Source organism: Etheostoma spectabile, chromosome 1, assembly GCF_008692095.1.
Source record: "Etheostoma spectabile isolate EspeVRDwgs_2016 chromosome 1, UIUC_Espe_1.0, whole genome shotgun sequence".
Taxonomy (NCBI): Eukaryota; Metazoa; Chordata; class Actinopteri; order Perciformes; family Percidae; genus Etheostoma; species Etheostoma spectabile.
The window spans coordinates 9,710,407-9,735,452 of record NC_045733.1 but is presented as its reverse complement, the minus strand read 5'-3'; the positions used below and the strand labels follow the sequence as shown (position 1 = coordinate 9,735,452).

The 25,046-nt window shown below is 37.7% G+C and overlaps 1 protein-coding gene across 2 annotated transcripts in view; it reads right to left on the bottom strand.

Moving 5' to 3' along the window:
- Positions 1-23,317, bottom strand: part of kif18a (kinesin family member 18A) — a 32,878-nt gene extending 9,561 nt beyond the window's left edge. The window contains exons 1-14 of one of the 2 annotated variants that reach the window (XM_032508494.1): positions 22,870-23,317; positions 21,308-21,650; positions 18,385-18,542; positions 18,078-18,182; positions 16,861-16,971; positions 16,397-16,594; positions 11,339-11,515; positions 11,155-11,229; positions 10,892-10,992; positions 7,111-7,273; positions 6,418-6,582; positions 4,546-4,667; positions 4,128-4,405; positions 1,427-1,483 (exon numbers count right to left, since the gene is read on the bottom strand). In XM_032508494.1, the coding sequence (XP_032364385.1) occupies positions 1,427-1,483; positions 4,128-4,405; positions 4,546-4,667; positions 6,418-6,582; positions 7,111-7,273; positions 10,892-10,992; positions 11,155-11,229; positions 11,339-11,515; positions 16,397-16,594; positions 16,861-16,971; positions 18,078-18,182; positions 18,385-18,542; positions 21,308-21,620 (2,023 nt within the window). In that variant the 5' untranslated portion in view covers positions 21,621-21,650; positions 22,870-23,317. Of the gene's footprint in view, positions 1-1,426; positions 1,484-4,127; positions 4,406-4,545; positions 4,668-6,417; positions 6,583-7,110; positions 7,274-10,891; positions 10,993-11,154; positions 11,230-11,338; positions 11,516-16,396; positions 16,595-16,860; positions 16,972-18,077; positions 18,183-18,384; positions 18,543-21,307; positions 21,651-22,869 lie in introns of those variants that run through there. The other variant, XM_032508540.1, reaches the window with a different exon arrangement.
- Between the last annotated feature and the right edge of the window lie 1,729 nt (positions 23,318-25,046).

Sequence of the window (25,046 nt, the reverse complement as noted above, 5' to 3'; positions counted from 1 at the left end):
AGTGGTAACTCCGATATTAAGATGGACATGCTTCTCAAAGATGCAAGTGGGAACAAGTGAATGAATAATTGAGGAGGATGCACATTTATGATTTTATTAGAAAGATGAAACTGTGGGTAAATGACTCAAATAATGGGAACATACTCATGCAAAAGACACATACATTATTTGAATAAATGACACTATACGATAATTCCCTATTATGAAAACTATTGTTAAGCCTCTAAAAGGCTTGCATGTATGTTGTGTTAAAATGGAATGCACGTCTAGACAATTTAAAGGTGCTGATGTATGCATGCTGGTAAAAGTATTTTCATGTCTGGTACATTTAGCTATAATACTGTACAGCTGTGTCCACCCTTGTTAAAGGTAAATTATGTATCTAAAATCCTTAGCTATATTGTTTGTATGCTCTTGATTATTTTTATTGTTAACAAAGGATTTATTAAGTACTCTGTACTTGTAAGTGTTTCTCGAATACCAACTCCACCCAAAGTTTTATTGTGGGTGTATCAAAGGCTGAATTAAGTTAAAATTTGGCCATTTAAGTTTATTTAGCTAAAAAAATGAAAGCTTACTATTAGAGTGAGTGGAGGTGTCGACACTTGGAAAGACTTCCATAGATGTTTTGGCAAAGAAAAATTAATTTATGAGCAAATAACAATAAATCACCAAATAGGAAAGGAACAATAAAATAACTGGTATGACATATAGAAAGAAGGGTCAGACAGGACTTATAATAAGTTGCAGGGAAATTTTATAGTAGTAGTGACAAACTCCCTGGTGCATCCATGTTTCATTCACATTCAAGGAACGCTGGTCATCTGGCAGCAGTATTTTATTTTCAAAAGTTAAATTTCCCACAATATGTTTTAAAGAAATATAGACCACCTGCAGTAAATATCATTACAGCCAATTTGAACTGCAATATTTCACAAAGGCTTTTGTGTTACATTTCCCCAAAGGTTCCATGTGTACAGTTTTCCCTCTATAAAACTGGTTGTGAGTATTCACATCATTTCATTATTCATGTTTTGGCCAGGGCAGAATGTCTGTAGCACAAATATAAATCAAATTATATTACATGCTTGACTTTTATTGTTTATTTTACTACTCTGAACAAGTCCTTTTACTTAAACTGCTAAAGAAATGTTCAGCAAATAAAAATCCACACCGCACAGTGGAAATTTCAGCGTACGCAAAACAATTCAACATTTATATGGCACATTAAAAACAACTTTATGACGCGTGTTTTCTGCTTTAATAAAACAGCATCATATCTTAAAGTGTGTTTGGGCAAGTGTGATGGATTGAGTAAGAGGTGACAAGGAGAGAAGTGAATGATTGAGGGGGGATTAACAGGCATGCAGGGGATTTAGATTAATGACTACAGTATGTGGCATGACTGGGGAGAGAGTAGATTTACCTTTTGGTGATGGAGCAGCATTGCACAGTGATGTTCTTCTTGTGCGCCCCTCTGCACCTGATAATTAAAAGATTATAAAGAGATTCAAAATGAAGCAACATCACCACATTATAACCTATTAACACATTAAAGAGCTATGATTCACAGAGTTATTATTGTGCAGACTGTACCAGACATTCAACCATCTGAACAAATTCTGATTTGATCAAGTCAATTTTGGCTATTGTACAATGTTCAAGAAAATCAAATCTCACACAAAAGCCTGCACATGATGCAATGTGGTTTAGGTGTGAAGTCATAAGAAACAATTGTTATTTATAATGAACTGCACAAAGATCAAGTCAACCTGATGTGATTTGCGTCTTAAACAAACATCCTAATCTTTCATTAACGATCCACAAGAGGCTTAAACTAATATATGTATTCAGCAGTTTTTTCTTTGTATTACTGACAGTATATTAGAATTCAACAAAAAACAGAAATACGAATGTAATACAATTTGAAACAAGCCAGCAGTAGAACAGAGGAAGGTGCAGAGTTTACTGCTTCACAAATGACAGACTTTATCATGGTATTTGAGTATTGTTAGGCAGCTTTGGACCATGCTCCACCGTCCGTCGTGTCTTATAGGTCACGAAGGCCTGGTGCTGCAAGATCATGCTGAGATGACGATGATGTTAAAAATGAACAGTGCTTGGTTGAATTCTAATGTGGGAATGCAGTCTGTCATTTTCTTGATAACAGATCGCTGCTAAGTATAACACACCGTTGCCAAAGACGCAGTTCTGGAGGAAAGCTATCAATCAATCCGTTGAAAGAAGTCTGGATAATTTATTAGCGAAGGGCGTCCAAACGTCGGACACAGTGAAGCTAATGTGTTAGCTTAGCTAGCTACATTGCAAGATGTTTAACATTAACTTACAGGTGTGTCAACATGCAGCGGCTGTGCAAAAAAGAAATGAGAGAAAGAAAATATTCCCAAAGAAGCCATTTGCCGTGTCTCACTTCACCGTCAACAGAAATTTTCACTTTAATGTGAATATCAACAGTCGATAGCCCGCCAGCTCACAACAACACTTCAGTTAATGTTGTGTCAATTTCTGCAGTAATTAAAACAGCAGCTGGGTAATTTGTCCATCGCCTTGCTCTACACTATCACTTATGTAATATTCTGACCTAAACGGCCTATTGTAAAAGGAGCATGTTAGCTCTAATTATTATTTTAACAAAAGGTGGTCGGTTGTATTAAAAAATAAATTACAATAAAATAAAAAAGATGTTGCGTAAAAACAGCTTGGTTGAATACTTGAATCTGATTGGTCAATCTTTTCTTTATAAGCTTTGCTATGTATAACAGGACGTTGCTATTGACAGAATTTTGATTATGGACTTTGGTGGACAATTTATAAATTAAATTGTAGTCTATGAGATGTGATAAAGTGCATTTTTTGGCCAAGACAGAGTCGGTGTGCGTCAACGTCAGGAGACGGAAATTTCTGCCTTTTGTTGCCACTAGTTCTTGGCTGTCTGCATGGTGCGTCAGGGCCTTAAAAGGTCCCAAGGCATGAAAATTACACTTTATGAGTTTTTTTTAAACATTAATATGAGTTCCCCCAGTCTGCCTATGGTCCCCCAGTGGCTACAAATGGCCATAGGTGTAAAACGAGCCCCGGCTATCCTGCTCTGGTTTTGAGAAAATTAAAGCTCAGATGGGTTGATCTGGAATATTGCCCCTCATGAAGTCATAAGGGGCAAGGTTACCTCCCCTTTCTCTGCTTTTCCCACCCAAAGAATTTGGCCCACCAATGAGATGGACATCATGGCTTTCAAACGAGCAAAGTGGCAGTTGGTCAAGGCCACACCGCAGCCTCCACCTGTTTTTTTTGGTCTGGCGATTCACAATTAATTTATTTAGGATCTGTGGTGCATCATTTTAGTATATATATATATATATATATATATATATATATATATATATATATATATATATATAAATATAAAACAACATTGAAGGGACATATTCCAAGTAAATATCTTCTTCATCTTCATTACAACAGCAAATGTTTTTGTCAAAAACTTTGTGGTCAGTTCTTCCTGTATTCATCAAGAAAAGTGACATCTTACCAGTCAGGCTACATGGTAGTAAATTGTAAGACTGGAATAATTTGAGGGTTAATTGATCAAAAGAGAATGAACAGATTATTTTTAATTAATTTATGTTGAAAAAATGCCAAACATTCACTGGTTCTAGCTTCTCACAACATGACATCATGACTCTGCGTAAACATAAAAGCAGACTTTCTTAAGCCAAGTGGCTGTACGCATTTTGAGCTATCCACGTGTATGACTACACTGTATACAGCGGGCGTAAACATACACGCCACTTGCCGTGCGTCTTGATAACACATCAATAATGGCGTACGAATTGTCATGCCATACATATGCCATTTCATGACATCAGTCTGCTTCTCAAATTTAAGGATTTGCCATGTTTCTGTTAATACATAAAATCATTATTTATTCAATACTTTCAGGCAATTTCAAGAAATCACTGGGTAATTCGATGCATTTTTCAATTTTATAATATTTATAATATTTTCTAGAGTAAACAAATCATTGTTTAATAAAAAAATAAAATTGACATTTATTAGTAAATACTAATAATTTAACCTACTAGAAGGATAAAAGTATGATGACTTACTGCAGGGGCTACTCTGGTGGTATAGCAGATGTGAGAAAGACAAGACAGGTGCCAACTCGCTGCGGCCCCCATTATTCGTTTCCTGTGACTCCTCTCCAATCCCTTCACCTTTCAGCTGTTGCCCTACCCCTTCCTGGTCTGCCCAGACCACGCCTCTTTCCCTCAACACAAGGTGCTCTAGTTCATAGTTCTCCATCTCATCTGCAGCTGTGACCTGCCCAGCTGCCTGCAACGCAGAGTAGTGCCGGCTGTAAGCTGGCAACAAGAGGTTCACCATTCTGAAATGCAATGGAAAAATATTATTGAGACATTTCTTCCAGGAAAAACCTGAGATACAGTGAGCTGGAAAGCAATTTCTTCAGCTGCACTGAGTAATCGTTAATTCAATAAGAATTGGTTCTAGGTATTATCAACCTACTTCTGCATACGCCTGTTCTCCCGATCCTGCAGTGCAGTGAGCTCGACCATCTGCTTGATGTGTTGTTTGAGATCATTAACCTGCAGCACCAGTCTGTGGCAATGTAGGTCCTTATCTAACACCTGAACAAGAGGGAGAAGTGAGTTCACAGAGCAGAAATGATAAGGTAAAAGCCATTCTAACATAATAGCATATTGATTTAACACTCGGGTGCGCAGAATTAAAAGAAACAAAAGGCGGTTGGGGGGTCAGAATACTAGAAAGAAGATGCAAAGTTCTGTTTTCATACATGTTTCATCAGAAAAGCTGTCTGCTTAGGGTAAGGTAGAGGAGGAAAAAAGAAAGGACTCTGACGTTAAGAAACTACGAAGCAACAGCAGAGAGAACATTTGACCGGTGGGTGCGTCATGGTTCTGGGTCAGTTCCTGGAAAAAAGGATAAAGAAGAAAAAAAATAACATGGGCATGGTTTTAGGTAACTGGCTGCTGTGTGAGGGATGAGTAAAGGGTATTGATTTATTCTCTTCAGTGATCCACGAGTGAGCTGGAGAAATAAAATGAGCACGGTTCTAATTACTGGGAGAACAGATGGGAAGAAAACAAAGACAGTCACGACACCAGTAGAGACACAGCCTACCTTCCAAAATAAACAAACACCAAGCGATTAGTTTTGAAGGATGTAACCCACATTGTGAAGTTTTTCACTATATCTAATCATGCTCATTTGTGTTCTTACAATGACCCAAACTTTTTCATCCTGTCCACAAGTTTTGTCCACAATGTTATTTAGTTTTGCTCACTATTCACCTCTACTGATCTATTAAGTAAAGTCTGACAAGAATTGATGTACTCCCTCACCAATGTCAGTGGCTACAAGCACTGTGGTTACACAATTGTTGTAATAGAAAAGATAAAAGGTTATCCTAAACCTTTAGGCAATTCCATTTTTTTTCTTCTCTTTTCACCAATTAGCACTTAAAAATCAAATTCAGCAATATAACAAAATTGAAGGTTCAATCGTGAAATAAAAATGATTTAAGAAAACATTGTGTGACACAGCACACAGTGTGAAAAGTCTATATACAATTTATGGGGTGGGATAAATACTCGATTTTTTCTAGAGTGATTCTATGCTTGATTCGTATAAGTTAATAATCGATTAATAAAAAAAATAAAAGTTTAAGTTGATTTTATTTAAAAATTACTGTCTCCAGACAATTATAAATCAGAAAACAGAGTGACCAAAAGACTTGAGAGTTTAGGCGAGAGTGTAGATATTAACTTTTTTATATATATATATATATATATTATATATTATATATATATATATTATATATATATTATATATATACACAATCTAATAGTACATATATCAAATAATTAGGCAAAACACATATAGGCTGTTTATCTACTTAATCACATTACATGTGACCACCTCATGTGTCATGTTCTAAGAAGCCAATTATCCACCTTTAAACAAGACTGAGCCTCTGACGTGGAAGATCACTGAGAGAAGGACTTTCACAATCATGTTTAAGGCTTAAGCATAAAACCCTCAGTAGATAAAACTGGTGTGTAACAAATAGATGTCAAAATCTAAGCTTTGTCTAGCTGCTTTGAAAGTGATTAGCAAACTGTGTAGCAAACTCAGATTTATATGTAGGTACATTTAAAAAAAAATCATGCATGTAAATGTACATAACAAAATTGTTGCATCAAGATGCATTGATAATCGGTTTAGAATCTAAATGAATCGTGAGATGCAAAAAGAATCCCACCCCTATGAATTTACAGAATTTGTTAGTCACAACAAAAACACAAATTTCTCCAGTCAATCACTCCGCCAGTAAATGGGCAAATTAGTTCCACTTACCTCTGAGGTCGGACCACTCGACTTTAGCAGCTTAATATCATTCTCGACACGATGAAGCCAGCCGTCATTGTCCAGGAAACGGGTTTCTGCCTCCTTTAGACGTTTGCGAATATGTTGCTGCTGAGCGTGTAAGGCAGCAATCTTCCGCTCATGCTTACATGTGGCCTATCAAAAGCAACAACAACAAACTTAATTTAAGTCATATCATGAATCACCTTGTTTCGCATTGTTTGGGCTAGTACTAGTATGATACACTATACATTGTGTATGTGGTCTTTAATTCAGATGAATCTAAAATATTAAGTATTTGTTGTTCATTGTTTGAGAGGTAAATCTAACGCTATGTATTTTTATTTTTTAAGAAAAGTTTAAAGTTTAGTCAAGAGTGTTTAGCGCCACTTTTAGGAAGTTTGTTCCCACAGTTTAGTTTGCTTTGGATGACAGTGAACAATCTACAAAGTTTGGTACCAAAATTCCCTTTTTATACTTTCTATGGCGTTTACAGCTGGGACTAATAATGGGACTCAAAAGGCAGAGACGAGCCAGGAGCTGGGAACAGTGACCCTGTCCCGTAGTGGCGTAAATGATAGGCCAAGACAACTATAGAGAACAGAGTAGTGAAATGATGACTCAGCAGCTGTTTTTCTGTAGGGGATGATGGAATCTGTGGATAGCAGCGTAAGCATCAGATACCTTCTCAGTCTTTTCTTTGGCACAGAAATATTGGACCTGCAGGTTGTCCTCCTCACTGTACCGCTGGCGCAGCTCATTCTCCTTCAGTTGTCTCTCCAGATCCAGCTGTTCCTTCCTGATTTGGGCACGGTTCGAGAAGATTTGCTGCAGAGCTTCCGACACCCTAGAGAGAGAAAAGAGTGATGATCAAATGTTAGAAGCTTTGCATTAAAAGGGCTATTTAGGTAATTTTAACGAATGTCAAACTTTATAAAAGTAGTCTAAAACTACGTTGGCCATTTAAATTCATTATAAAAGAAGAGAGCAGCTTAAAAGCACAATCTGTGATTCAAATGCAACAACAAAATGGTCACACTACAATAACATGTAAACATCTTTGTAATTCACAGTTAAAATTCATGAATGGGGCCCAAAAAGTAGATAAATAGGCACATGAGTCTAGTCTAATGGAATTGGTTACCTTATAATAGCCATATTAAACTTTGTCTTTAAGCAGCTGTAAGGCTCACTTTTAGCTGGTACTGTTAGAGAGGACTTTAATCAACTCGATTTTTGAAGCTCTAGAGGGATTGTTTAGGACTGTATTATACTGAAAGTTGTTTTGCCTTGTCTTTTGATTCCCAGATTATTAGCAACACTTCTCAGTACAATATACTCCAATAAAACATCACCATCATCCCAGAGATTCAAGCCACATGTAAGGAGCAAATCTATATGAATTGCTGTGCTAAGAGCTCTTACAAACCACTTGCATTAATGTTTTCCTACTAAAGCCATGAGATATGTAATAGTCAATCAACCCATTGAACCCAGTTTAAATGAAAAATACAGCCAATAATGATAATGTAAAAATACATCAATTTTTTTACATCAAATGTTTGCATGACAAATATTATGCTATACCCCCAATTAATAATGTGTTAAGGCTTGAGTTATTATATACTTAATAAATCAATTAAATTAACCTTTTCAAATAATCTAGAGCTTTCACAAGATGCCAGTTCTGTTTGGACTGAGCCACAAAGATAATCTTAGCTATATGATGTGTATATGTATTCCTGGAACAGAGTTGAGGTGATATCCAGATTGGATGCAAGTGGCTGTCTGGCTGAGTTAAAGCAGGAGGAGAGACAGGAGAGGCATGCAGATAAATAAGACCGGAGAGCTGTCGCTGAAATGTGACTGCACTCTTCAATGTAACTCCAGTGACGTAGGAGACATCGTGGCCTTGCTAGACTGCTGAATTTTTAATAGCGTGAGAAGCGTGCAGCCTCTATTCAGAGCCTCTCACTGTGCGAGTTGTGAATTCTGATGCCAGTGAATGAAATGTGTGGGAGTGAGACTCATTCAGCTTTTCTTTGTCCCCCGCCCCCAACCCAAATACCCCGACAGATGCCACTGTGTGCCTTAAAGATGACTAGATGGGATCTGGTTAATCAGATTTATGTTAAAAAAAAAAGGAAGACAAAAAAGTGTATATATCATTTGATAAAAAAGAAAGTTAGGCTAATGATTATTATAGCAGTCATATCAAAGACAAGTATACTTTCATACACAGTTGTAGATACTGGATATTTGTGGCAGGTCCTTTTCCCCCCTCAAACACAAAACTGTAAACGCCACCGTTTTTAAGTTGGGTTTTTTGGGCCTCGAAGCACACCTGTTTTTTAATCCTTGAAATAAAAAGTCCCTAACTAGATTGAAAACCAGGAGTACTCAGTCCAATGTAATGTTTTTGAATTTGTCATCTAGTAACATTTAAAGACAAATAACATGTAAGCTTTGACAGAGCAGCACTTTACATGAAAACAAAAGTGAGTTTTAAAACTACAATAATGCTTTTACCTTACATTTTGTCTGAAAGTTCAATTCATTAAAGATTTATTTCAGTATTGAAATATTGGTATGCCGGGAGCTAAAATTCTTACTTAGGTGCTGGCACAATATTGCAGTTTTAAATCCAAAACAAAAACACCAAAAGCTAGAAAAATAAAAACATGTCTTTCTCTAAATGTCTCTCCATGAAACAGTTTTAGTACTAATTCCTTTTAAAAGACAATTTTACAGAGGGACATTAGACTGTTATAAGTTTTCCAGAAGGTTCAAGTGACCATTACATGGGTAAGCATTTCATAGGAGTAAAACAAACAAGTTGTTTATAAAGTTTTTAGAAAGTTAGGTGTACTGTGAGCTGATCGAAACAGGGTATGGGAAATGATCAAGGCTTTTATCAGCAATTTAGCATAATTGGTAGAGGTGTGACGAGATTTCGTCCACAAAAATGCGACGAGACTTCTTGTTGAAGTGAGAATTGTCTTGGGATATCGGTCACAGGTGCACAGCAGCAGCCAGTCAGACCTGGTTGGTCTCATAATACATCTGGCTTTGGACCTCTAAATTAGCAGAGAAGATTCCCTGCACCAAAGTTGACTCCGAGTTCACTTTTGCAGAGCAATAGCGGAGTTGCAATTGTAAAAAGGTGCCTCTAAAACCCAGCATTAGAACGATAGAGGGTACCGGCGCTCTTTCTCTCACTCACTCACGACACACACACGCACACCAGTTCAGTGTGGCGCTGACTCACGCAGATCGCTCTCTTTCAGTCTTTTTTTTTCTTCTTCCAAATGAGTTGAAAGCAGAAAAAAACAACATACTTTTTTAAAATTATATTTAACGAAGAGAAATGTTCTCCCCTCGTCTTAAAATGGTCATAAATCAATACAAGAGCAACCTATTACCTTGTTTACTGCAGCAATGAAAAAAGTTGGTCATGTTGTAACATTGGTTCTCTGAGTAAAGACTATTTTTCCTTTCAAATTATGACTATATATTCTTAAAAGAAATTTTCTTTAAAATAGTGTTAAAATCTCAAGTGTCTCATCAATCCCCTAATAAGTGGCACTGGAACATCAATTCTGGCATTTTATTCTAACATTGTTTCCAGTTTACACTCTGGGTAGGTCAGCTGTTAAAAACACCACTAATGCGTTGCATGTGAGTGTGTGTGCAAGGCAGCACAAACAAATAAATACAACAGCAGCTGGCATTTTTTAACTAATGATATCCACTTTGACATTGTGAGTTACCGATTAAAGCAAGAACATCTGCTTTAGGTTTAAAAAAAGTTGCTTTGATGCTATTTTAGCAACATTTTGCTAGTGCAACACACCTTGAAAGGTCTGCTTCTGGATGAAAACACCATTTGCACTTTGGGATTTTGTTTATGTAAAGGGTGAAGACTATCCAGACACTACCAAATACTTTCCAGTCACAACTGGAAAGAGAAGCTGTAATACAGGCATTTTGTAGTGTTATCATCTCATATTATGTCACTAAGCAATATTTTTTTTATATAAAAAGAGTTATTGCGGCCATGTAAGTCAATGATTGATGTTCCACCAGCCGCATCACGGTGTATCCTAGAAGCGTACGTGAAGCGGCTCTACGCTCCGCTAAAGACATGCGCCAGGTCAATTTTCACATGAGCTGCATGATCCAATCAATTTACCAAAAGACACCCTCAGTTCAGTTTACTGTCATAGGAGTTAAAAACTAGAAAATTTGTACATCTAAGAAGTTGAAATCAGAGAATTTGGATTTTTTCCCCCATAACAAATTAATATAACACTAACAAATGAGTTGGCAAATTAATTTTATAGCTGACCACTAATCGATACATTTTTGCAGCTCTAATGTTAACAATAAAAGAGTTTGACAAAGTAACAACTACTTCTACTATGTCTCAGCTTACACGCTGAATCCCACTTATGTACATGCTTACCTTTTGAACTCTGCTTGATTTTGGAAAGTGATCATGTTAGAAACCCCAGGCACCCTGTTCTTCTCCTCATATTCTTTTAGTTTATTCTTCAATTGTAGAATCTGGAAAAAAAAAAAAAAAAAAAAGCAAAGAAAATTGAAATTGAAACAGTGATTATGGCAACTGTTTGAATAAGAAATTCTAAGTCCCAGATAAAAGAAATTTATGGAGATTTTCTGGATTTAAGAAGAAATGAGCATGTAGTGTTGGTTGTTTCCTTTTACCTCTTGCCGTTGCTTCTCGCATATCACTGCATACTGGCCAATGTGACTGTCCAGGCTTACAACATTGCTCTTCAGCTGAAAGGTAAGAGTAGAGAGAAAAATGCTATGATTTAAAAGGGATTCTTACATCTATTGTCCAAGAAACACATCAGTTATAAAACCATACAATACATTTAATACTAACCGAGGACTTAATCTCTTTGGCCCTGTTGGCATACTTCAGTGTGTTGTGGGTGTCATCATATGACTTGGATGATGGGCTAACATTGGCAATCATAACCGTCCTGCAGTTGCCCCCCAAGGAGTCTTTAAGTAGCCGCGTTAGCTTGCTGTCCCTGTACGGTACATGGGTCTTCCTACTCTGAAACAAATGAGAAAAAAATAACATTAGCCAAAGAAATAAGACAATTTGTGACGTTTGGTGTACGCAAACAAGCAGCTTAGATAATCTGAAATACTCTTGTGGTTTCTTTGAGTTTACTTAGAAAAGGCATCAAATGAATGTTTGAAATGAGCAAATACAAAATCAACACAGAATTCAAAACTTCAGGCGTGACACAAAACAAAATTAAATAAAAGAAAAAGTGCATTATCTTTGTGGTATGCAGAGGAGCACATATGTGAGATAGGCCAGCACGATTAATCTTTATAAAATTGCAATCTGAAACATTAGTTTCAGACAAAACTGAAGTTATTGTGCTTGGCCTAAACACCTCCAAACTTTATTACCTAGGGACATAACTACTCTGGATGGCATTGACCTGGCCTCTAGCACTACGGCCAGAAATCTAGGAGGGATTTTTGATCTGGATTTATCCTTTAAAACCCATCTAAAACAAGAACTGTCTTTTTTCATCTTCGTAACACTGCCAAAATTAGGAACACCCTGTCTCAAAACTATGCTGAAAAACTAGTCCATGCATTTGTTACTTCCAGGCTGGACTACTGTAATTCATTATTATCAGGATGCTTAAATAAGTCCCTTAAGACTCTCCAGCTGATCCAAAATGCTGCAGAGCGTGTTCTGACAAGAACTAAGAAAAGAGATCATACTTCTCCTGTACTAGCTTCTCTGCATTGGCTTCCTGTAAAATCCAGGATTGAATTTAAAATCCTTCTCCTGACCTACAAAGCTCTAAATGGTCAAGCATCATCTTATCTTGAAGAGCTCTTAGTGCCTTATTGTCCCACTAGAGCACTACGCTCCCAGAATTCAGAGTTACTTGTGGTTCCTAGAGTCTCTAAAAGTAGAATGGGAGCCAGAGCCTTCAGCTATCGGCCTCCTCTCCTGTGAAATCAGCTTCCGGTCTGGGTTCAGGAGGGAGACACCGTCGCCACATTTCAGCATGAACTTAAAACTCTAACCACCTAACCCTGCCCACTTGCTTCTCGTCATAGTCGTCAGATTACTTTACCATATAATCGATAATATAATAAAACTACAGAGAAGCAGGGCAGTACAACTTGACCAGGCTCCTCTCTTTACCCTCTCTCTCTTAGTTATGCTGTAATAGTTTTAAACTGCTGGGGGACTTTCTTTGACACACTAAGCTCTTCTCTCCTTTATCTTTGCATTTGTGTGCATCCATGTCCCAGAAATGCCCGTTACTAACCTAGCTCTGGGGATTCATTCCCCGGAGTCCTTATGTTGTTTTCCCCCCAGCATGTTTCCTCAAATCACGGAGGATCCAAAATCATGGTTACAGCTGTCGCCGTGGTCCTGCTACATGTCCTGCAATGCCCTGTTACATCCTGCTAAGCTCCGCCGTGCAGTGCCCTGCTATGCCATAAACTGATACAAACTACTATTTTTAGTCACTGTTCCATTATCTTTTACTGTGACTATTATTGCCACTATTCATTTCAACCCCAACCAGCCCATCAGACACGCCTACCAAGAGCCTTGATTCTAATTTAATTTTACGAGTCGACTGCATCACAAACGCTACTACTTTCATCTGTGAGTTTTAAACAGACTGTAGAAAATAGGTTTTAAAGTGCTCCCAAGCGCTGCAATGCTCTCCCTTCTCTTCATTGAGTCCTCTATGTTTACAGGCTTGTGATGATGGGCAATTTTTGGTTTGGTACTGCTAATTTGTTTTGTTTTGTCATGGACATAAACATTACACTTCGTGAGAAAACAATTGTGGCAGAGAATCAAGATATTACGGAGCCCCCAAGATGACATGGAGGGGGGGAAAAAAAAACATGCATTGGGCACAAACACTTTTGCAAGATCTTGAGTTTTATTTGCGAGATCTTGACTTTGACATGAAGGAAAAAGAAGGAAAAAAAAAGCATGTACTGGAACTGGAACAATAATTAATACATGCCAAAGTGAAGTGTTATAATGGACATGGTTGTTGACTGTTGATGCGCTAGTTTGTGTTGTTGTAGCAACATGCTCGTTCATGAGCTTCTTTCTCATGTCTCTTACAAGTATAGCTAGTTTGTTCTCGTAATACATCTATGGTATAGCTAGCTAGCTATGTGGCAAACTCATGAACTCACCGTTTCATTGTATAAAATATTCACGGTAAATATTGTGTTTTCATTGTTCCCGATTGTTTACATGCATCATAATAAACAAATGTATTTAGACAACCAAGGAGATGTAATCATGTTGTGCTACTTTCATGTTGTGCTAAAACTGATTGTTCCAATTTTTGTTCAATTTATTTCTTCCCCATGTCAAAGTCAAGATCTCGCAAAAAGTTTTCCCCCTTGATTCCCCCCGCCCCCCCCCATGTCACCTCGGTGGCTCTGTAAAATATTCTAAGCTAAAAAAATCGTGTTTCATATTTTTAACTGAATCGTGCAGGCCCAATGTGAGGTGAGCCTTACTATGCATTCTCCATCTGGACAAGCTCCACAAGAGAAGCATAGTCATATTACACTATTTGGTGGGGACCAATAAACCCTGGTAACAAAATTCAGTATGGAGTGTTCCTTTTAGAGTTAAAACGGGGAACAGCCATTTACAACACTGGTCTGAAGTTTTTCTGCAGCTGGTCTGTGAACACAGCTCGGTTTGGAATAATGGCATTAGATTGACTACAGCTGCTTAGGTGAGTCACAATCTTGTGGGTATTGGGACTGCAGAAAGTCACATTAAAGTTAAGTAACAATGGAGTGTAAAACAATCTCTTTTGGGGTTAGCAGCTGTGCCTGCACTTCTTCCTGGAAAAATGCCTAAGCCTACATCTGGATTCAAAGACCTTAGTTTTCAGGTCCAGGGAGTTTCAGGATAGCTGTGCCAATTTGGAAAATCTCATTTTAATAACAGCAGACATTCAAATGTATTATTTTTAACAAAGACAGCATCTAAAAATAAACTCAAATGTTTGTTTTGACTCCATTAGTCTGGTTAATCAAGGGGAATCTATCACACGTTCAGTGTAAAGTGAACCCCTGTCAGTCAGGTGTCCATCAACACTTTCTGTATACATTCAGTATGACAATGGAAATGCATAAATAATTGTTCTAATGTGTTACAAACTGAATCGGACTGAACTGGACTGCTTATTGGAAACGAGGAATTGGAATGGAGGGATTGTCTTACCGAACACCAACTACAGCAAATTCATCCACTTTGGAGAACATTGTCAGAAAGGCCCTTTTTGGTGGGTGAAAAACACTGGCCTTGTGTGCATTGAAAGGACAAAATGGAGAGAAAGGATGCTGCGTCAATTGTATTTGCGTTGGTCTGGACATTGCCTAAGGCAAATAACTTACAACAAAAACCTCTGTGCGGCAAAGCATAAGGATGACATACTGAACAGCCCAAAACAGAATTAGCAAACATTCTTTTTTACTCAAACAAATGGCATGTCAGTAGAGACACAAGTGGGGACATTCTTTCCTGTAAACAATGGCCACAACATGAATTCCTTGTCTACCAACAGCACTGCAGCACCAATAACCATGGGGATAGGGTGGGGAAGGAGTGGGGACTTGTGGTGGGCATGGAGTAGATCAAAGTATGAGTCCATGACTGCAACAGGGCCGAGTATATTACTAACTTGACAGTATTAACTAAAGAATAAAGTAACCTGTTGAAGAAGGATCACGTTTCAACATGGCCGTGGTACATTTGCACAGCATTTCCTAAATGCATGTGGCCTGCTTGTGTTCCTTGAGACTGGTGTGTAAAATGAGAAGACTGCTTGACAGGTTAATGTATGCAACTGGAATGATATAATACTCAGTTGACTTTCCACTTCCCTGGCTCTCCATTTCAGAGGCTAGGGCTGGACTTCATATACCTATAGCCATCATAATCTTAAGAACGTGACGCAAAATTTACATATGCATTTTAAGATTTCATGACCAGATACAAGCATAAAAACAATTCTAAATACGAAACACATTTAAAAACAAAACAAAAAAACTTCAGAAGCCATATTTGAGTACACACACATATACATGTAGATTCCTTTAAATGTTAAGGGCAAGATTAAAAAAGAGAAACTGGATCCGGGAATTCTCACAGAATCACAACCGAATTCATATCTTGCTGCTCAGTCAGATTCTTATTAACCTGGAGTCCCAGTCTCTGTCACAATAATCATTTATGTGATGTTTTAGGCCTATTGGCAGACATCCATTTACAATGTTGGCAATGGCATATAAAGAGCCTTTTTTTTTTTTTATCCATGTCCACTGAAGTTTCTTAGCTTGCACTCTAAAAAATGGTTGTCATTTGCACGGATACTTTTACATTTATTTATTTCCTTTCACTATTTATTTCCAAGCCTGTACTTTGATACTTTTACTTGAGTAAAGAAGTCAAATCACTACTTCTACTTTTACCAGAGTATTATTTTTTTTAAACACAAATATCTGTACTTCTACTTGAGTACGGGAAGTGAGTACATTTGCCATCTCTGGTGCTGGGGCATAATGATGATGAACGCTGACTGGTCCTGTAAAATGTTGTCATATTTCCCATGCCAAAGCATTCCCAACAAAGGATACTCTGGATAATTTAAATTGTGGACCCTTTTTCTGATTTGATTCCCCTTATTTTGCATAAACGCATGGGGAAAAATATTCAGCTTGTCCAAATAATGCACCAGAAATCAGGGAACCAACTTCTTACAATGCTTTGTCTAAAAATGAATCTGTATTTATGGTGACTGATTTAATCACTAAAAATAAAAAGTACTTCTTCATGTAGGTGTTTCTGTATTTTTACAACCCTTTGTATGTTATCTACAGTATATGTAGGGTATGAGTTTACCTTTGGGTCAGCAAGAGCATTGATAACATTTCCTAGGGCAAGGAGAGATCGATTGATGTTAGCACCTTCCCGCAAACGTGCCCCTTTGGCGTTTGTGGCGCTGGCTCTCTCCGAGCCTGCCAGATCAATCAGGCTCATTTTGGCGACACAGACATTAGGATTGAGGCTGGCAATTTTGTCCTGTTGTCTTAAAAATATCTGAAAAAAAGAATACACACGTTTCAATTTAAGAGTATCAAGAAGCAAATGGTAATGGATTGTTAGACGTTCATAGTGAAACAAGATACTTTAAATACTTTATATCTAATAAACTCAAGACATAAGTAAATGCCCACTTGAAAATAAGGAGCTTTTGTATTTTTGCATTTCTTCTTTTGTGAATTGTCTTTTTATGTTTTCATGGTATGGCATCATGCAAGAGCCTGTATATGTCTCGGAATTTCTGAAACACTGGTTTGAAATACCTGAAATACAGCATGGGACCGGGAAGACGTGGCATTCATGTCAGTGGGGTGCTGTGTCCTGTTGCGATTGCCAGAATCCAAAGCCTCAAGAATGTGCTCTGCAGATTTGGGCTGTAAAGGAAAAAGAAAAGACCAAGTCAGGTCATAGATGGTGTGTGACCCATAATAGGTCCCATCACAGTCTATTTGCAAACCACAGCAACAGAACAGTGAAGATGCTCAACATAATATTGTTTGCATATGTTGCCCAGTTTAAAAATATGTGGACAGTATTTTTAATAAAAGTAATAGCTTTATTTATTGGCAGGTTTGAGGATTTTCTCAGTTACAAAGTTTAAGTTTCATTCAAAATGTTTTCTTCCTCCTTACCTCCCCTTATAAAGAGAGAGGAAGCTGCTAGAGAAAACAAATCCCTGAATTTGAACATTTTCACTTGTCATAGTTAGAGGTGACTGTATTGAGGGCTCACACTTTCTTTTAGTAATGTCTTGAAACCGGTAGGGGGGCAAGATATATCACTCAATATTGTTATCGCAATATATCAAAATTATGAAATATTTTTTATATCTATAATGATCACGTTTCATTGGCCAGTTACTGTGCCACTTGCACATGTTAGTACATGTCAGCGCAAGTATCCACTACGTGACAAACCCTATGGAGCGTACCATGTGACATTTGCGCATATTTCAACAGAGTGACAAGAAATGAATAGAGACAACAAAACGGAAATGAATAAGAGAAGGAAAAATGTTGTCTTGTTCTCTTTATTAATTTTATACTGTACAACCAGTAAAACATGTCCTGTTTGGTAGACATGGTCGTTATTTATTCATGTTGTTCCTATCCAATATGACTGTCGGTTGAAATAAACCTTCTGTTGTAAGAAAACTCTTTATGAATCCATTTTGATGCATTTTCACGTAACTGTTGTAAATTTACATGCTTAAAAAATATCAGAATATCCATATTGCAATATCACATTTTGTCAATATCGTGCAACCCTAAAAACTGTAAGTACCTTTATAAATATCAGTGGCTGCAGGGAAACCATTTTTCTATTATCTACTCATGTAGAACATCTCCAGACTTGGAAAATATGATTTTCTAATTAAAAGGCATAGGGAGGGAAATCTAAATTAGGCTGTAATAAATTGACATTGCAATGACACGAGTATTTACCTTTAATAGGCTCTATGATGCATGTTGCTACTAACCTGATGCAGTGTGAGGCCTTGAACAACCACTCCTTTAGAGCTGTCCTCTCTGACTGCAAGGGGCCCTGCATTAGCCAACAAGTCTCTGATCTGTTCATTGTAAACCTGTAAACAAAAAAACAAATATAACTGCAAACAGCTGCATAGCCATCAAAAAAACAATGTATGAATGGGTCAAGGCTCTGTAAGGGATAGGAGTCAAAGTCTGAGAATCACTTTGACACAAAAGATGAACATGTCCTGAACTATCACAGAGAGCAAAAAGAACAAAACAAAGAGAAAAACAATAGGAGATTCAAATATTCACCTCAAGATATGAGAATGCAACACCAAACTCTTTCTCCTCCTTGGCCTCATCCATGCGTTTGAACAGCTCTGTCATGGTGCGGTACATGACCCCAGGGTCACTTTGCGAGCCTAGCATAGTATGTGTCTTGCCAGCTCCAGTAGCACCGTACGCAAACACTGTAATTGAAATTATATATGTGTGCATACACACGTACACGCACACGCACGTACACACACACACACACACACACACACACACACACACACACACACACACATATAAAATAACGCTTATTACAACAGCTACAACATCATACTACTTTGGATAGAGCAAAACCACCAACTGTAATGTGAAAAATGGAAGCATCAAACATATTATATTTCAAAACGCTGTGCTTAATGTGAAATGATTGTCCTGATAAAAATTAAGATGTTATAAACAGCCTTTTTATGAAAGTGGGCCTATAGGACAATCAAAACACTAACTAAATAAAAAGCTTTAGACACACATAATTGAACCAAGTATAATTCTGGAGGTTTATGTTGACATAGTGCAGTTCAATTGTGACAAGCTAGGTGGTAAACATCAGCATTCTGCGTGCCACTTCACACTCATTTGCCAGTTTAACAGGTATGCCTAACTAGCACAAACTAATTCAGTGTAATACACAAGTTCTGCAATAAATTCTACAATCATAATGGTTGTAATGTTCAGTCTTTGTTGAAACTGTTTTAGAGATGTGTTGATTTAACTGTACGATCATTTTGGAGGTGGCAGTTTGTTGTGCGGTTTACTGACAGGTGTTTGTATTATTGTATCCACCTCACTGATATATATATATATATATTATATATATATATATATTCTTAAGTTCGGTCCATAAAATGTCAGAAAATGGTGAAAAATGTTGATTGGTGTTTTCTAAAGCCCAGGAAGAAATCAGAAAAAATTCACTTCTAAGAAGCTGGAATTTAGAGAATTTCAAACGTTAATGGTTGACAACTAATCGATTGATGTTTGCAGCTCTATCAATGTGGCTAGGCCAAACGACAGAAAAACCTCTCTGCATAATGTAATACAGTTCAACAGCACCACATCTACTACATAATAGGCCTGCACAATTAATCGTTATAAAACCGCAATCTTAAATTGTATTGTTCACAATTTATTTTTAAAAAACTTTAAAATTAATATATATTTTTTATGTATATTTTATGACTTTGATTTCCATTTAATTTTATGAGCCGACTGCATCACAAACGCTTCTACTTTCTTCTATCAGTTTTAAACATAGACTGTATACAATAAGTTTTAAAGCGCTCCGATGCGCTGCAATGCTCTCCCTTCTCTGCATTAAAGCTTCTATGTTTACAGGTTTGTGGTGATGAGCAAGCAATGTGCTATAGGTGCCCAAAAAAATCTGTTTGGTACTGCCAATTTGTTTTGTTTTGTCATGGTAAAACAAATCGTGGCAGAGAATTGTGATATCAATTCTAAGATAAACAATTGTGATTCATATTTTTCTCTGAATCGTGCAGGCCTACTACATAGGTGTACCTGATAAACTGTCAACTAAGTAAATGTTGTTCAGCAGGATGAAGACTTTCAGCTGATCCAGACATCTTTCAGTTGATCAAAGAGGACTCTCTAAAGACAAATTTGTTACAGGCCCTGTTTACAGCGGGTACACTAGCTGTCGAAATTTCCCATTTGTGTTGATTTAAAACACTGGCACTGCACAGCATTGTGAGCTAGTGACCAGAGAGTGAACCCTGGAGCAGACAAAGTAAATTAACAGCAGCCAGAAGTTTCAATTAATGATACGACAGCATGAGTCAGCGAGCCATCTTGAGAACTAAATATTAATTAAAAACACAGCTGTAAAGTGGTGCTGGTGTGACTCATAACTGCATTTGCACTACAGTATTTTGTCATGCTGGGGTTAAAGAAAGGCGGTAAAAAATCCCAAAAGTTTACTACAACAGCAGATTAGCCCATTGTATTCATAGCCCCAAAGGATTATAGTGGGACTTTATTTACTGATTACTTGGGCCTTCCCTCACAATATTTTTTACGTAATTATATCTTTAAAACTTTGCAATACATTTTGCATCCCTTCTAATCCATGAGGAAAGGTGAACTATATTATGAAAAAGTATTATTTATTAGAAAAACTGTCCCTGGTTCTGACAACAGCACAAGTCTGGGCACCCTCAGCTGTGGCTGATTTAAGGCGGATTTACGGTTGTATGCGGGCTCTAGGCAGAGCCTATGTACGCCTACATGGGTGGTCTATGCCATTGTGATGCGGTGCTCTAGCGTATCTCTTTAAGGGAATAGCAGAGCCGCCAGCATGTGTGTATGCGTGGGGAGTATGTGGTAGAGCGAGTGAGAGAGTGACAGTGATTAGCTTCAGAATAAGTACAGACCGCAGTGGTGTAGACTGAGAAACAAAGTGTCTCCCCTGTGTTTTCTGACCACTGTCTGTAAGCTGGCAACTTCTCTACACTGTATTATTAAAACCAACTGCTTCCGTGTCTGACAGTCTGTGGCTGTGAGTAGGACTTTAACCATGGGACGATATAGTTTGGACTGTTGTTGATTGTGCCTGTGTTTTGGTATGATTATGGCAATCACACATTAGGTTTTAAGGGCTGTAACTCTGAATACATGCAGGGGTTGCTTTCGTGCAGTGAACCAACATGGTTGTGCTGGCTGAGAGTTGTAGTAAGGCTACTGCATTCTTGAGGTTCTTGCAAGTTAGTAGAGTAGTCACAATACAGCTGTCAAAGCCATATCCGTACAACCATCGATACAAAAACGGATGCAGACATAGTCTGAGCAATAACTATGTCCACAGCTATGGAGGTTCAGTGGTTTCTGTTTGCCATTTGGGGATGCCAATAGGTTAAAACAAAGCTTGTACATATGTATTTGTTACCTGTGCAGTTAAATCCATTCATCAAACCGTCCAACACTCCTTTAGTGGTGCTCTCAAAGATGTCAACTTGAGTAGAGTTCTCGCCGAAGACATGGTCAAATACAAACTTAAGGTCTTTGTTAGCCCTCTTGTTGATGTTTCTTCTTTGTACTCTTTGTGACCCAAAACATGATATGTCCTCTTCCTTGGGGTCAAATATGAGCATGTGGTTATCAACAACCTGGACCACATTTCTGTTTTCGAGTTTCTCACTCTCGCTGGTTGGCCTCACCCGAACAACCACCTTAACGTGGCTGCACACGTCATTTGCCATTGTGGTCCCTCTGCTGTGACTAAAGTGTAGCTGTAAAACAAAAAACAAAGTGTTAACTACTTTTCTACATTGCAAACACCCGTGTAATTATACATTTTAAGATCAATAAATCACACAAATTGAGAAAGAAATGACAGAAGGCCATGAATCAGCGGCATAATAATTGATATGCTTGTTAACCAGAGTAGAGTCAAAATCTAATTTTTCACATAACCAGATATGCAAAACTTGGATGGTATAGGTGATATAGAGTGCACTTTCAACATTTATGCCAATACAGGGCAACGTTACGTTACTACAGAGCCATCCACTAAAAGCCATCCAACAAATAAGTCTCTAATAAAGGTCGTATTGTTTAGTTTTGTTAAAAATGTTTTGGAGATGTCTTGATTCAAAATGAAAGGTCATTTTGGAGGTTGTTGTTTGCAGTGCTGTGGAACTGCATTGCTTTGTAACTAACTGTGAAGTAAAAAAAAATCTAATATCTAACATGATCTAATATTTAGCCCGACCTCATTGATAAAAATAGGGTTCACAGATAATAAAAATGTGAATATCGGTTGTATAAAACATTGGTTTTAGACAGAAATTATTTTTGCTAATAAACTTTAAATAACGTTAACTTTACATGTGCAAATCCACACTGATGTTATTTAGGACGTTACGTTAGCATTACTAGAATTAACGTATGCACACTACCAACCATTGCACATGTTACAATAATATTCGCATGCTCCATTGCTACGCATTACAAAGAATCTAGCTAGCTAATGCTACGTTATCGAACATTAGATGGCAGTTTCTCTCTTATTAAAAGCCGAGACATAGCTAGCTAAGGTTATTAAAACTACAAGTAGCGTTACATTGCCACAATGCGACTAAATATAGGCATAATAGTGTTAACGTTAACATTACATTCGAACCTTGTTTGACAGTTAATGACTAGCTTAGCTAGAAACTTAGCTAGTTATCTCAACTTATAAACTAGCTAATCACGTTAAAAGATACGAGTTAGTATTGTTACTGTAAGTTAAGTGCTAATAATAATGTTAACATATCTATTGATTAATAATAACTAATTAAAGCACACATAATACAAAACGATTAAAGCCAACCTGTTAACAGTTAACATTAACTTGGCAGGGGTTGGCTTCAGCTAGCTTACGTTAGCTCTCGCACATCTTTCAACGGTAACGTTAAGTTAGCGGTTTGCTTTATGTCAAATGCACTGTGTGCTATTATGTCTTACCTTATGCCAATGACGGTTATCCTTTATTTCACCACTTTAACGTTTTCTAATGAGACACAAGTAGCTCGTATTGCAATAATAAATTGGCTGGGAAAACTAGCTAGAAAGCCAGTCATAGCGCCAATATTTTCAAAAACAAGCCCTCTTCCTCTGTCACAGCAGATTGGATGAGTCGCTGGTCTTTGGGCGGGCCCGAGTGACGCGCGGACATGCTGCTGCTGAAGGCGGAGTTAGGCTCGTTCGAGATGAGCCAGGTCTGCGCAGAATCGATCAACGGTGATCGCCGCCCAATGCATCCCGATTAGATTTGTGTCCGACTTGATCCCGACTTGCTCTGACGTCATGCACACGTGTCAACGATAATCTCACGAGAGCAAAGCGGCCGCAGATTTGAGACGCAGGCAGCGCAGTTGCTTCTCACCAACTGCAAGAGCCTGGGCGTACCCAGTGCATGCTGGGATACGCCGGCCTCTACACTAAATCAAAAGAGCTGATTGGCTCTTATTTGACTAGGGTTTTGACAACAAATACCACTCGATGTAAAATACTCTTTTCTGTGAAATATATTAAACATTATTATTCTGTAGGCTATAATTCTCATGTTGTGCATTGAGAGGTTTCATTTTGTGTGGTTGAGAAGAATGAGCCATTACAAAATGCAGCAAGGAACTAAATACAATTGCCAGAAAAACACACACACACACACACGCAAGCACACACACACACAGTATATACGCATAGATTTATACACACATACTGTATATTTACATACATATATATATATATATATATATACACTTATACACAGACACACATTTAGATATATAGATAGATAGCCTTTATTGTTAGACTTACTGTCCATAACAACCACACAAAAAAGATACAGATACACAAGACAGACAGCTATTAAACAAGACAGCTATACCCGTACTCCCATAAGGGTGACTGGTATCGCAAAGCACTGAACCTCGGGTCAATCAGATGTGAAATGACAGAAATATACATATATATAGTGGGTTCTAATGTAGTATTTTCGTTTATACTACAGGTTAGAATATCAGATTATCTTGACCACTGTAAAAAGTCATTTGATGGCATTAAAACTAACCAGAATAAGAAATTAACTCATACAAAGTTTGTTTTTCTGTTGGGTTTGTGAGAAAAACATACAAACACAAACCACATCTTATGTGTGTATTAAGTTCATTGATACTGTGAAATTCGTGTAACCATTATTTTGTGTCTACGTATCACATAACAACTGCAAAAAAACAAATTACTCACACAGAGTCAAAGTTCACTTTCAATAAATGTTTTGGTTTATTTGACAATTGTAGTAACAACATTATCAGTAAAACTGTCAAAACACTATGCAATTACTACTTAGATAGGCACAACCTGTGGGCAATTATAACGGGGTTCACTTCCCACACAATAGAGCAAGTGTGTGGAGATGTCAGACAATTAGGTAGGTTTAAAAGGCACCTGCAGAACCTGGTTTTGATCACAAACAAGGGAGGACAAAATCTGCGTCACCGTGAGGGATAGCCAGGGTGCTGTCATGCTTAGAGTGAGCGGAGAACTAGCTGAAAGCTAAGTAAAAAACAGAAACGTCAGTTACCTTAATCCCAATATACATGTGGGTGGCAATTATTGAAATGATTGATCTGTATGTTTTCAGAACATACTGGAGCAGATTAGAGCTCCAGAAAACAATCAAGGTAGATTCTCTTTTTACTATGCCAAATATGAATATGAAAATGCATATTGACATTCTTTCAATGTTCTCGCTCTCACTCTCTTTCAGTAAACCCACAAATAGCAAGAGTTGTGACCCAACCTCCAGTCATCCCCACTCCTCAACCAATATTCACCCAGGGCCCTACTTCTACTCCTATTCCCCAGCCTATCGTTCCCCCTACCCACACTCCAGTCCATACACAGCCAGCCACAGTCACACCGAGCCCTACTCCTGAAACCAACCCACCACGGCAGTCATCTTCTTTAGGCAGCTTCCATCCATTTTCATCCGCATAGCCAGAATCCCAGAAAGGTACAGTGAATTTGTTTGTGATGTAAGGATTAGAATATAATGTTTTTGCTTTTACCAACACTGCAATGTTTGTACAGAATTTATACACAAAACTACATTGCTGCTACTGGAGCTGACCAGACAA